This window comes from Hydra vulgaris, chromosome 03, assembly GCF_038396675.1.
Source record: "Hydra vulgaris chromosome 03, alternate assembly HydraT2T_AEP".
In the NCBI taxonomy this organism is placed as follows: Eukaryota; Metazoa; Cnidaria; class Hydrozoa; order Anthoathecata; family Hydridae; genus Hydra; species Hydra vulgaris.
In genome coordinates this window covers 26518390-26535000 of record NC_088922.1, presented here as the reverse complement: position 1 = coordinate 26535000, position 16611 = coordinate 26518390, and the positions used below count along the sequence as shown (strand labels likewise).

The following is a 16611-nucleotide window of genomic DNA, read 5'->3' as shown; positions in this document are numbered from 1 at the left end:
TACCCTTCATCTTCTAGGATTATTTCTTACTTCCAATCTTTCTTGGAAACCATATATCAAATCCATTGCAAAATTAACATCTGCTAAGGTTGCATCTCTTTATTGTGGTCAACACTTTCTTACTCCAGATTCTATTCTTTATCTCTATAAATCTCAAATCTGTCCTTTTACGGAATACTGTTAACATATCTGGGGCAGATCTTCTAATGATACCTTTTCAATTTTAGACAAAGTGCAAAAATGCATTGTAAACATAGTTGAACCTGCTCTTGCAGCCAGTCTCCAACCATTATCACATTGTCGTAATGTTGCTTCTCTTTCTCTTTTCAACAAATACTATAACGGGCACTTCTCTAAAAAGCTAGCATCTCTTGTGCCATCTACTAAAATTAATTCTCCTGTTACTTGTCATTCGATTAAGTCTCATTCTTTTTCTGTGACTGTTCCTAAGTTCTCCAAAAACTCTTATTTATCTAGTTTTTTTCCTCAAACATTAGTACTTCGGAATTCGCTTCCTTTATCTTGCTTTCCTAATTCATATAATTTGCAATCTTTAAAGTTGTCTGTCAATCGTTATCTCGCTCTACAAACTTTATCTTTATTCTTCTAGTAACTTCCAACTCTAATACTGGTTTCTTGCAGCCTTGTTGTAAGCAAAAGTGAAAAATATAAACAAAAAAAAAAATATATATATATATAAAGTATATATTTATACAAAAAAAAAAAAAAGTATTGTTAATAATATGATATAAACTGGCAGTTTTAAATTAACTTTAGGTCGAACAATTCTTCTTTCAACCCATTATATGGACGAAGCCAATGCTCTTGGAGATCGAATAAGTATTTTATCAAATGGTAAACTTAAATGTAGTGGCTCCTCATTGTTTTTAAAACAACATTTTACAAAAGGTTATCGCCTAACCATTTTATTAGACGATAATAAAAATAATTTGCTATCTTCAAATGAGCTTTTAAATTTTATTTCCTCGTTTGTTAATGGCGCTACTCTTGAAAAAGTTTCAAACTTTGAGTTAACATTCAGCTTGCCATCTGAAGCAAGATCAAGCGGAGAGTTTGAAAACTTGTTTAATCATCTAGAACAATCAAGGAATTTACTTGGAATTCAAAGTTATGGTCTTGCTGATTCATCTATTGAAGAGGTTTGTTAAAACAAAAATAAATTAGCATAATTTTTTATTAGAGAAATTTTAAGTTACATTTTTTGTACTTTTTTAAATATCTTTCTATGTCACAACTCACCTCACCCATTATTAAATATAACTTATAAATATTAAATATTTAAATATAAGTTATTAAATACAAGTATAGCATTACTTAAATTATTTTTAATAACAAATTAACTTAATACAACTATTAATAGCAAAAGTACAAATTTTGTGTAATTGACATTTATAGTAACACAAAAAGATAAAATAAAATGAATTTTCTTTGTCACACATTGTAGTTGTTAAGAATGTAAAAGTTTGATTTTTTTAATGTTTTTTTGGTTTATTTTATTCTTTTCTTTACATTTGTTATATATTTTAGGTGTTTTTAAATGCTTGCTATAATGACAGTAAACCAGGTATAATTTTTTTTTCCATCATTATAAGTACTTTGTATTTTTATTGTTTTCTCTGTAATACATAATCAAAATATGCACTCATTGAGTTTTACCATAAATAATCTTCTAATACAGTGGCATTTTGAACATTTAAAAATAAAATTTTTCATTGTCAAAAATCTTTTCTGTTTAAAAATCATGCTTTTTTAAATCATGTTTTTTTAAAGTCTCCAGGCAGGGAAACAAATAACTTTGTTTTTTTTAGTAAAAATAATTTTGAAGATTTAAGGAACTTCTTTTTTAATAGATAGATTGCCTGCCCAAAACAAAACCTTCAGTTAATGTAGCAGCACTCCTCGCACGTTCTACCTATTTCTCAGTTGATGTATGTACACAGTAAAGAAAAAGAAAAACATTCAGAAGAGTAATTGCATATCAAAACAACCAATTTTTTTTTAAATGTAACCCTATATTCTTGAATTTTCTTCATATTCTAACCATAGTACGTTGTAAAATATGACTATTCCCAAAATTTCAAGATCTAACTCTAAGCGGTTTTTTAGTTTATAATTTTAGCTTATATTATTGTTTTGATCAATTTCCACCATTTTTAAGTTTACATTTTTTCTTATAAAACCAAGACTTTAAAAGATAGAAAACTAAAAATGAGTAACTTAGTTAATCTTTGGATGTGGATTTTAGATACATAAATAAAAAACTCATTATTATAAAGTACCAAGAAATCAATTACAAATATTAAAATAATGGGTACTTTCCCCAGCAAAAAGATAGGTTGTGCTGTAAATTTTTTTAGTTTACAATTTTAAATTAGAGTAGTATATGTTTGAACAGTTTCATGAAAAAAAGTACTTTTGTACTAAAATGTATTGTTTATAAACTAACTTTTTTATTTTTTTTAACCTAAACAATATTTTTTTAAAAAATGTTTTGAAAAACCGGGACATATTTTATTTTGAAATTATTATTTTGTTTAATCTTTTTGTTTTTGTTTTTTTAATAAAATTTTTAAGTGTAAATTTTAAATGTAAAAAAATGTAAATGTAAATTTTTTTTATTTAGCAATTTTTATTAATTAGGGTCTGTAATTTGTTAATGTATTGAATCAAAATAAATTTTAAAGTTACTTTTGGATAGAACTTGAACTTGAGGGGTGAATTTGTCAATTATGGGGCGAATTCGTCACTACAATTAAACTAATTAAAAAATAAGTCACTTGGGCGACAGAAGAAATTCCTTACTTGTGGTAAAGACAGCTTACCTAGGAGAAAAAATATTAAATATAAATCATTATTTGTAGTGGTAAAGACAGCTTACCTAGGAGAAAAAATATTAAATATAAAGCATTATTTTTGAGGTAATAGTAGGATGATTACCTTAACCTAGAATAGTAAATCTCTAAATGATGTAGATAGAATGATAGATGATAGCCTACAGATAGCTACAATTAGAATTACTGAAGTAGCTTTCAGGTAATGACAAAATAGAATTACTTAAAGTCAGTTTCCTGATTTCTAAAACATCTAAAAGGACGTCTATTGTTAAGTTTTTTTAGAAAATATCAAATAATGATTTGGGCATAAATACAAACCGTCTAACCGCGCTAGTGCACTAAATAGCACATTAAATCAATAACAAAAACTACATAACTACCAAGACTATTTAAGAATTTACAAGACGTTTACATGTCCTTTGCACACAATTTGTACATGTGTTAACTCTAAAAAATCCTTCACATGCCCACTGATTGGAACTTACACACCTAAACCAATCATCATTTCTCCTTCTCCTTTGCACAAACATAACTAACATCTTTATCAGTGTTATTTTTTAGAATAAAACTTAGGTGATCAGAGAACTGACATTGGTCTATTGAAATAAATATACTTTGTGGTACATATACATTGCGTATTTTGTATAATATGTTGTATAATATGTTGTATAATTTGTAAAATAAATATACTTTATGGTATATATACATTGCGTATATATACATTGTTATATATACATATTAAAGCTGAGTCGCTTAAGTGACAAATTCATTCTGTGAAAAGTTCACCCCGCCTCACCCTAATTAAATTCACCCCGCCTCACCCTAATTAAATTCACCCTGCCTCACCCTAATTAAATTCACCCCGCCTCACCCTAATTAAATTCACCCCGCCTCACCCTAATTAAATTCACCCCGCCTCACCCTAATTAAATTCACCCCGCCTCACCCTAATTAAATTCACCCCGCCTCACCCTAATTAACACTAGTTAAGACTAATTATAGTAATTTGCAAACTCAGTTTGCAATTTACTATAATTAGTTTTAAATGAAGTTTTAATTTATATTTTATTTTATTTTATATTTTATATAATAAAGTTAATTATTATTTTAATTTATAATTTATATAATAAAGTTTAAATTTTTAAGTATAATGCAAATGTTATCTTTTATTCTGTATGAAAATGTATTTATGTGATGTTGGTAGAGTTATAAACTAATATTGTCATAAAATTTCATATTCTAGAAATATAAAGATTTTTTTACTGCATGACTTAGACACTGATAACCATTAAAACATTTTATGGAGATCTGAATTGTGTGCTTTTGAAAAATTATTCAGCATTTGTAATCACCATTTTCATTACTTTGGAAAAAGATTTGAAAAGAAAAATGACCAATGTTGTGATGTTTTTAAAGTGCATAAAAACAAAGTAAGAGGTATATTAATTTTTAATAAATAGAATTACTATCTGTAAAAACATGCAACACATATCTTAAACATTTCTTTTTTTTTTAGGCAGATTTACAATATCTATGTTAGCAAGACAATTAGAGTCATTAGGGATAAGTTATACCTGTGTGGAAATTATGTAGTAGCTATAAGTTAAAAGTAGATGTACCAACTGAACATCTCAGTGAAAATGAAGCAGATGAAGTATTGAAACAAGAAAATGAACCATTAACTTTTATTAGTTATCCCTAGAAAAATCTTTTATTAATTTAACTAGTGTAAATAAATATAAAAAAACCAATTCAAGATTTATGAAAAAACGAAAGATGGGTGAAGATTTATAAAATCTTCACCCATCTTTCGAAGATATATAAAATCTTCACCCATCTTTTGTTCAGACCCATCAGACTTTTATAAAATAAGTAATTCACATTTTATATATGATACTAGTGCGTCTTATTCAAAACAGAGCAAAATAAAGTATTCGTTCTGGATACATTGACACTGTTGATGAAGGAAAAGATAAATGATTCTGGCTGTAAAAAAATTGGTGTAAATCTTGATGCGCTCTTCACCCAGTTATCTTACTATAAAGTAAATGACATTACTTTATGTTGTTTTATTTCGTTTTATGTCCGATGATATGATACATGATGTCTGTTTTTTTTTATCAAATATCAAACTCTACTTTTTATTATCAAATTATATTACTTTTCTGGTGGATGTGAAGGGCAGTATAAAAATTATAACTATTTCTGAATCTTTGCAATCACTCAGAAAATTTTCAATGGGACAATGAATGGATATTTTTGCAACCAGTCATGGAAAATCTTCTGTGATGCAATAGGGGGTACAGTAAAACAGACAATAGCAAGAGAAAGTTTACAATACCCAAAAGAAAATCCAGTTATAACATTTAATACATTGTTTGGATTTTGCACCCAATAAATCCAGACAATAAAGTTTTTTACAAGGAACTCCAAGAGTTCACCATTGCAGACCTGTTTTAAAAACGTATATGATAATTAAGAACACAAGCAACAATTTAAATAAAAAAACCTATCAATATAACCAAAAAATCAAGTTCTTAAAATTTGAGTGCATTAAATTTTGAGCTAATGCAGAAGTACAAATCTTATACATATGACTTGTTTTTTTGGATTGCAGAATTTAAGGAAAAAAGATGAAGAATTTAATGATATAAAAGTGAAGTTTATGCATACACATGGTCCCTCTGAAGAGTTTTTCTGGTTGAAAAAGGTGTTTATTGTTGGATACCAATCACTAAGGTAATATCATTACTAAGTGTACCAACAATAATAACAGACAAATCTTATTAAATTTCAAAAAAAGATTTTAATACAATCATAAAATGTATATTTACAAATCAATAATTTTTGTGATAAACATAAATTTTATATACATTTAAGTATGCATAGTTTTGTTTATTATTTAAAATAATATGAAAAATCAAATATGCTATATTTAATTTAGTTATAAAATTTTTCATTTAACTTTTAAACCACTATTTTGCCAAAGGAATTTTTTTGTTATTCTGTACTCAAAACATATAAATACCTAGTTTTTTAAGTTTACCACACACCCCAACTTTTCACTGGGGCAACTACCCATTGTTTTATTATTTGTAATTGATTTCTTGGTCTTTTATAGTTATAATAAGATTTTTTTTATTTATGTATCCAAGCTCCTTCCCTGAAAATTTTTATGAGGGAAAAATTTAGAAACCTCTAAGAGTTAGATCTTAAATTTTTGGGATTTATCATATTTTATAATGTACTAGCAATGGTTAAAACATGAAGAAAATCTAAGAATATAGTATTGCATGGTCTGGTTGTTTTAAAATGGAATTAATCAGATTGTTTTTATTTATTTAAAAAAAAGTAATATAACCAGTCTATACTGATTATATCTAAAATACAAATTTAACACTTTTAAGGTTTTACAGATAATATATACATAACATATGTAAAGATATTATATACTGTAACAAACAAAAAGGAGAGAACTATATAACAAACAAAAAGGAGAAAAAGCTTTAAATCTTTAAAAACATCAAAACACCGGAAAAACTTGTTGCGCATATATATACTGATTAGTCTATATTGATATAAGTTAATTTAAAGTAACACATTTTGGTCTGTTGTTTTGCATTTTTGTTATAAGAATATATATATATATATATATATATATATATATATATATATATATATATATATATATATGTTCATATGTAAATATATATATACATATAAATACATTTATATATATATATATGTATATATATGTGTATATATGTATATATATATATAAATAATTAATGCATGTATATGTATATATATATTTATATGTATATATATACATATATATAAATATATATGTGTATATATATATGAATATATAAATATATATATATATATAATGTATATATATATTTATATATAAATATATATATATATATATATATATATATATTTATATGTATATGTGTATACATATATATAAATGTATATGTGTATATATATATATATACATACAGTCAAAGAAATAAGTATATAAACAAAATATTTTGTTGTGAAAAATAAACTTTGTCAGGTTATTTCAGAAAAACATATGTTTTTGATAAATACTTTTATAATTATTCTAAAAGCAAATTTATTCACAATTTTATATAGCAAAAAGTTAATCAACGGTAATTAACTTGCGTTGCTAAAATTTAATGATTCCTGAAGGAGTGTTAAAACTTCAACAAAAAATAATTATCCGCACATGTTATGTAAACAAAGTTTTAAAATTGATTATTAAAAAAAGTTTTTAAATTAATAGTTTTAGAAATATTGTTGTTTTACAACAAGTAACTTTTAATAATTGACTGATATTTTTTTAAATTCATTTGATTTATCATTGATATCATCAAGTGTGGGAGTTAAAATCAAAGAATAGTCCCAAGCTCAGTGCAATTTGGTTAATGACTTGTTCAAGCAAGTAAAACATTTAGGTTGATTAATCAAGCAATTGAAATGGCATTAGGAACCATCAGTGGTCTGATTAAAAAGTACAATATATTTGGATATAGGCAAAATCAGCCAAGATCAAGAGCTAAGCGTAAAACAACATCAGGAATAGATCAACAAATTGTCAAGATGGTGCAAAAAAACCGCTTTTTATCAGCACCAAAAGTGTCAAGCCTCCTTGAGAAAGATTTTGGGTTACAAGTGAGCTCATGTACTGTTCGAAATCGATTGAAAGAAAGTAGAATCAAAGCAAGAGTTCGAGGCAAGAAACCATTCCTTTCAAAAATCCACCGAAAACGAAGACTTGCATTTGCTAAAAATTATGTCAAGTTTTGTGGACGGATGAGTCAAAATTTAATCTTGCGAAGTCCGATGCAACTCAAAAAGTATGGAGAAAAAAGGGTGAAGCATTCACACTCAGTTGTATTCGAGGTACAATAAAATTTAGTAGAGGCAATGTTGTGGTATAGGGATTCATAGCTTGGATTGGAACAGGAAAACTGGAGTTTATTGATAGAATTATGGATTCTGAAGTATATGCTAACATTCTCAATAAAAATCTTCTGGCTTTAACTAAAAAACTGCGATGAGGAATACATTTTATCTTCCAACAAGACAATGACCCTAAACATACCTCAAAGAAAGCAAAAGAGTTTTTTATCCAAAAGCAAATTGAGTTACTTGAATGGCCAGCGCAAAGTCTAGATCTCAATCCAATTAAACATCTCTGGGCTAAAAAAATCTGGATAAAAAATGTGGCACACAATGTCTAAAAAGAAAAGAAGAGCTAAAGACCATGCTCCAAGAAGCTTGGGCTGATGCCATGTTGACTTGCAGAAGTCATAAAAGCTAAAGACGGTCCAACTCAATATTAAAAAGTCATAAAAATAATTACTCATAGAAGCGTTAATCTTTAGGCCTTAATCTTTAAAATTTTGTTCGGATGCTTATTCAATGCTAAAAAGTTGCATTGTTTAAATGTATCTTAATTTTTTATAAATTAAATATTATAATTGATACTTTTTTTTTCATATTAAATTCATATTTAAATTTTCTTTCAGAATAATCTTTAATTTTTATTTTTATAAAGTTATTTTTTTCTAAAATAACCTGACAAAGTTTATTTTCCATAATAAAATGTTTTGTTCAGATACTTACTTCTCTAACTGTATGTATATATATATATATATATATATATATATATATATATATATATATATATATATATATATATATATATATATATATATATATATATATATATACATATGTATGTATATATACATATGTGTATAGATATATATATATAGATATATATATATATATTTATATATATATATATATTTATTTATGTATATATATATATATATATATATATATATATATATATATATATATATATATATATATATATATATATATATATATATACATATATATATATATATATATATATATACATATGTGTATATAAACAAATGTATATCTAAAAGGCATAATAAAGTTTTTACTATAAAAACTTTTTGTTCTAAAAATAATAATAACAATATTTAAATAAAGTTTCAAACTTTATTTTATTATTAGTATACATAATCAATGCATGTATGTATATAAATACATGTATCAATTTAAAATATAGGTATGTATATAAATATATGTATCAAATAAAAATCAATGTATGTATGTTTTTATATATAATCAATGTATGTATGTATATAAATATATACATATGAATAAATATATATATGTGTATATATTTATATATATATATACATATGTATATATATGTTCATGTGTATATATATACATATGTATATAAATACAGGTGTATATATATATATATATATAATATATATATATATATATATATATGTATATATATATATGTACATATATATACATGTATATATACATATATATATATATGTATATATACATACGTATATATATATAAACATGTATATATATGTTTAAATATGTATATATATGTATATATATTATATATGTGCATACATATATATATATATATATATATATATATATATATATATATATATATATATATATATATATACATATATATATATATATATATATATATATATATATATATATATATATATATATATATATATATATATATATATATATATACATATATATATATATATATATAATATATGTATATATATATATAAACATATGTATATATATTTTGAATCTAAAAGGCATAATAAAATTTTTATTTTATTATGCCTTAACAAGTAATAATAACAAGTTTTAAATTTAGTTTCAAACTTTTTTTATTATTAGAAAAATATGTTACAAGTTAACAATTAGACGAGTAAATATTGTAGTTATTATTGTATTATTATCATTAGTATATATTTTTAGCAAAAATAACAACAGCCTCTGGTGTTATGGAATCCTTTAAGATGTCTGATGACAATCATAGCTTTTTAAATAAACATGCAAAGTCTCCTGAGCATCAATGTAAGAAAAAATTAACATTCATTAAATTTGTACAGAAACTGCTATTTTTATATATAGCATACATACATACATACATACATACATACATACATACATACATACATACATACATACATACATACATACATACATACATACATACATACTGGTAAGCACAAATAATATTATTATTTCAGTGAAATAAAAAACACTTTTTAGTTTAAAATACATTTTTCAAACCTACAAAGTTCATCTTCAGTTTAAAACTTTTTCAATATATAGGTTACAAAGTAATTAAAAATCCATTAAAAATTGCTATTCAAAAAAGCTATTTATAATACATAAATAAAGGAAAAAGTATAATACAAAGGAAAAAATAAAAGTACACTATGACACTCAACCATTGTTTTATAGGAGATACGTTGATGATATTTTTGCATCTTTTCCATCTAAAAATGACAGTGTAAATTTTCTTTATTATTTTAATTCTAAACACCCGAATATTAAATTCAATTGCGAACATAAACAAAATGGTAAATTACCTTTTCTTGATGTTTGTATTGAAAACCAAACTAACCTCATAACTAGTATATACCATAAACACACTTTTACTATTGACTAATTACTTTATTTTTACATCATTTCAATACAAATTGGGGCTAATTAAAACCCTCATTGACCCTATATTTAAAATAAATAACACCTGGGCAGGATTTCATGAAAATATTCAGTCAACTAAAATAACTTTACTTAAGAATCAATATCCTAATAAATTAATAGAAAATTCCTTAAAAAGATATTTGGATCTTAAACACTCTGAACCTTTTGAAAAACCTAAATATGAATGTAAATATTTTAAATTACCCTATATTGGTGACAATCTTTAAACACTCAAAACAAAATATTGGAGTTAATAAAGCTATTTTGCAAAGAAAAATTTATCATAATATTGGCATTTACTTCTTCTAAAATTCAACAGTTTTTTCATTATAAGATATTATTCCCAGAAATTTAAAACCTAACATTGTTTATAAATTTAATTCTGCAAACTGTAATATTTGTTACATAGGGCGAACTGTCCGACACATTTCTCAACATATTAATGAACATTTTAAGGAAGATAAAAATCACATATATTTTAACATATTAAATCCAACATTGATTGTTTTAATAAAGCAACTGAAGAATGTTTTACCATTCTGGATTCTGCCAATAGGGAAACTGAATATTAAAGAAAGTCTTCATATAAAATGGGAGAACCCTGAGTTAAACAAACAAGTTAGGCACACAGATATTGAATTGTTCTAATCTTACTTATATTAACATCCTGTCCTTTATTGTACGACCTTTTTGTTGTTATTGGACTTTATTGTACGACCTTTTTATTGTTGACCTTTTGTGTAATGAATGTTAACTGTAAATTTGAGTGTGTTTTTTATTATTTCCTTTGTATTATATTTTTTATTTTAATTATGTATTATAGATAGTTTTTTTGAATATAAATTTTTAATGGATTTTTAATTACTTTGTAACCTATATTTTGAAAAATTTTTGATTGGCCATTTTAAACAGATGATGAACTTTGTATTTTAAACTAAAAAGTGTTTTTTATTTCACTAACATATATATATAAACATATATATATATGTACATACATATATATACATATATATATATATATATACATATATATATATATATATATATATATATATATATATACATATATATATAATATATATATATATATATATATATACATATATATATATATATATATATATATATATATATATATATATATATATATATATATATATATATATATATATATATATATATATATATATATATATATATATATATATATATATATATATATGTTTATATATATATGTTAGTGAAATAAAAAACACTTTTTAGTTTAAAATACAAAGTTCATCATCAGTTTAAAATGGCCAATCAAATCATATATATATATATATATATATATATATATATATATATATATATATATATATATATATATATATATATATATATATATATATATATATATATATGTATATATATATATATATATCCATATACATATACATATACATATATATATATATACATATACATATACATATACATATACATAAACATATATATATATATATATATATATATATATATATATATATATATATATATATATATATATATATATATATATATATATATATATATATATATAAAGATATATATATATAATATATGCAAACATATATATAGATATATAAATTTTAAATGTTGACATCTTTAATTGAGTTTAATTGTATAAATAGTTTAATATAAAACTTCTTTTTATGGATTTATTTCTATTTCTTAAAAATATATTTATTTTTAAGATACTATTTTATTTAAAATTTAAATTAAAAATGGTGGAAAATGGTAAAAATGGTACATATATATATTAATTACTTTAATAATATTCCCTCGAAATATTGTAAAAATAAACTCATAAAAAGAAGTTTTATTAAAATAAAATATATATATATATATATATATATATATATATATATATATATGCACATATATATATATGTACATATATATATATGTGTATGTATATATATATATATATATATATATATATATATATATATATATATATATATATATATATATATATATATATATATATATATAAATGTGTAAATGTATTTATAATTATGTATGCATGTATAAAATATATATGCAAATGTATATAGACATATATATATATATATATGCATATATTTATTTGTGCATATATATATATGCATATATATATATATATATATATATATATATATATATATATATATATATATATATATATATTTGATATTTATGATATTTTGATATATATATATATATATTTGATATATATATATATATATATATATATATATATATATATATATATATATATATATATATATATATACTTGTTTTGAATTTTGCATTGTTACTAGTGGGAAAAGTTGCTACACCATGAAATTTGACTTGAAATCTTGGATAATCGAGACTTCTTTTACCAGATGTTCTACATTTTCAAAATGCCATGGAATGTTAGGAACTTGAAGAGTGGAATTTGTAATTTTTATTAAGAAATCAATGTTTGACCAGTCAATCAGTTCTAAATATGAGGAAGAATGGAAATTGAGAAAAATTATTTATAAAGAGAAACACGTATCATCAGTAGTTTTCTTTATCATAATTTTCTTTTTTGCATCAACTGCTTTTTCCTTGTCTTTATCCGTAGTAAAGACAAGAAAAAGGAAAGACTTACAAAAAACACTTTCATGGTGATCAAAATCACAATTTCTTTGTTTTCTGGATGATTGCTATTGTATCAGGATGATTAAGACTAAACGTATTTCATAATCATGAAAAATTCCAGGCTCCTTCTTCGCATTTCAAATTTTTCTTGATTAAACACAGTAAAAGCAGGAAACTTTGATGAAGTAATCAATGATTTTATCAGACTTGTAGTGGGTTTACTGTTGACATGTATAACCAAAGCAGAAAATTGTCAAATATGAGCCTCCTATCATGACTGAGATTTCCAGGAAAAGTATTCATGAAATACTTCTTTGTTTCTACATTCAATGTTTGGAATACTTGAATAACAGTATTGCATGCTTTAAGTAATTATTTTTAGAAGTGAACAAATGTGATTAATTTAGACACTGTTAGAATATGAGCAGATAACGTAGTTATCTTCTTAGATGTAAGTGGCTCTGTTAACTTTATCATTGACTTGTTCCACTAATCTAAGTGCTTTGTCTTTACAACCATCAAAATCAATTCCAATTATTATTTGTGGCTAATTCTGCATGTTCTTCGAAACTTTTTTGTTGCCACAGATTTATTTGTCTTTTTATTTTTGCTGGATTTAATATGTAATGTGGTAAATCAAATGTAAAAAGTATATCTTTCAGGCTAGTGTTAACAATTTTGCATGCATCTCTGTTGCTAACTCCTGTTTGTTCCATTATTTGACAGAGTTCTTTGTACTAAAATTGTGGTATTTGGGATCATGTCCACTAAATGAGTTGTCTTCTGAATTGATAGCTTCGTAAAATTCCTCTTTATCATCACCACAAGTGCTTTCTTCGAACAACTGCTTTCTATGCTCTTGCAGGAGTTATTGTTGATGGCAAAGCTTGGCATGTTTTTGCATTCTTTTTTGGATTGATTTCCTGTTCTTTATTAATTTTTTGCTTTTGGAGGTTTTTCATTTTCTTGGTTAATCAGGCCAATGTATATTTTTCAATTATTCTTTTGATCAGACCAAAACTCCCATTCCTTAAAAGAAACTTTGATGAAACAATGGGAGTTTAACTGGTCCATGATACCATGATAAACACATTTGCAAGCACAAATGCCAAATACTTCATTGAACTTACCAAGTTGGCACTGATGAGTTTCTCTTTCCATCAACATGTTTCCTCAATCATTTTGTATCATTAATCAATCTAAGCATTTCAGAAGTCTGTTATATAAAATTGTTGACAACCCTGTCCTCAACCATATGTTTACCAATCATTAGCCACTATCTCTGTTTGATGATTTTACAGAGTTTTTTACAGAGTCAAAGTATTGTGAGAAGATCTTTGTGTGTTTGGTGAATTAATAATGTTTAAAGACTTCTTCTCTTGTTGGCAATTGGCAAATTGCAAATTGCCAATTGCGAATTGTTGGCAATTGGCAAATTGCCAACAAGAATCTGGAAATTTACAAAGTTGACTAAATACTAAGTGTCCTGTATAATTTCTGGTTTAGATAAACTTTTTCTTCAAGGTCATTATGCAATCTAAAATAGGTAAGAATAAAAAAGCATTCAAAATCCACATTCAAATGCATATACACATATATAAATAAATATATTTATATATATATATATATATATATAAAATATATGTATGTATATATATTTACATACTTGTACAGGCCTGGCAGAAAGCAGGTAAAATGGGTGATTTTCATCTAGGCGCCAAGGCTTCAAAGGCGCCAATTTTATAATTTAGTTAGGTATTAGACACAATTCAGTAAGGTAAATTTTAGTTTTGAGGATGTTTTTTTTAAGAAACCAGTTTGGTACTTTAAGGGGCGAAAATATTTTTTCAACCACCTTCGGAATGCCTTGCGTCGAGACTGTATATAATGACATTAATAACAAAATTTTTATTATTGTATAGAATCCCGCTAATTCCAACCTCTGATAATTCAAACTTTGTTAAGTCAAACTGTTTTTTCATTCCCTTTCAGCAAATAGTTTAGGATAACGCAAACTTTTTGTATGGGAATTAAAGATATTGACCGAACTCAATTTGTTTTTAGAAAATCATTCCAAATTTTCAAGTCATCTTTCAAATGTTACCTTTAGACTGTACTGCGTGAATACAATCTGTTACTTTTTTCATTGAAACATTTTCCTCACTTTTATTAGTATAATAGTGTAAGTTCAATGAAAAGAAAAAACTTAACTCGAATTAGTATCTCATAAAAGCTAAAGTTCGACTTAACAGAAATTTGCTTTAGTCCAACATTTGTTTATTCAAACCATTTTCCGTGGTCCCTTGGAGGTTTATGTTATTGGAAATTAGCAGTATTTAGTTTTTTTATCTTATACAATGTTTCATCAATAAAGATTCTGCTTTGTAAAAATTTAAAAAATGAAAAGTATTTTCTACTAATTTGATATTGCTCTGTTCTCATAAGAACATTGAGCACATCCTTCTTTGCAGAATATATTTAAAAAATATTTATGTATATATATATATTTTTGTTGCTTAATATTTAGTTATTAAAAAGCATCAAATAAAATGTGCATTGTGGATTAAACAGTATCAAGCTCTTCTTACAAAGCGGTTCTATCATTCAACAAGGAATGTAAAGGGTGCCATTTCTGAAATTCTACTTCCTACCATATTTGTTGTTGTAGCAATATGTATTACACTAATCCAGCCCTGGGATTCATTCAAACCATCTTTAAAGTTATCAACTGAGATGTTTTCAAAACCAAATTACATTGTTGTTGACACCAAAAATTCTAACAAATACTTTGATAGTATTATGAAATCATTTGTTGAATATTCTGGACAAGGTTATACTTACATATACTAATTATCCTTATATCTACAGTGCTTCCAGAAAGTATTAACTTTTTTTAATAGTCAATTTTAAATCAATATAAATCAAAAATTAATTTTAGTTTTGAACTTTTTTTTTTTAAATAAAAGTTGAGACCAAATAAAACAATTATATCAAATTTTTGTTAACATGTTTTTTGAATTAATTAGAAGTTTAATGACTACTCTGAAAAAATGAGTGAAAATAACTGCGCAAAAACAATAATGCACTTATTTAAAAAGTATTATCACATTCATTTAATTTCTTTGAGAAATATTTTTGTTTACTCTTTTTGGTTGGTTTTTGTTAGTTACTATCTGCTAATTAATAATAATCAATAAAAAATGTATGTAGTATAAATTAAAGCAACAAAGATGTTATTTTAATCTTAGTTAGCAATTGAAATAAAAAAGTTAGCAATTGAAATAAAAAATCAATTGAAAAAAATTTGCAAGTTGCTGGCATGCACAAAAGTGATTTTAATAAATAAAAAATTGGACCTCAGCTCAAGAATGCAGCATTAGAATGACCTCAAAAATTATAACAAGTTTGGCAAGTTGAAGACAAAAGTGGCTCTGGTCCTCCTAAAAAAATGTCAGTAAACAACAAAAAATAAAGCAATTATGCTTGCTAA

The 16611-nt window shown here is 24.0% G+C and overlaps 1 protein-coding gene across 2 annotated transcripts in view; it reads left to right on the top strand.

Annotated features, from left to right (window-relative positions):
- The window catches only part of LOC100201937 (ATP-binding cassette sub-family A member 2), a 142604-nt gene that overhangs the window by 76180 nt on the left and 49813 nt on the right, over positions 1–16611 (top strand). For both annotated transcript variants that reach the window (XM_065792796.1, XM_065792797.1), the window contains 4 exons: positions 778–1160; positions 1549–1585; positions 9732–9830; positions 15649–15951. In XM_065792796.1, the coding sequence (XP_065648868.1) occupies positions 778–1160; positions 1549–1585; positions 9732–9830; positions 15649–15951 (822 nt within the window). The remainder of the gene's footprint in view (positions 1–777; positions 1161–1548; positions 1586–9731; positions 9831–15648; positions 15952–16611) is intronic.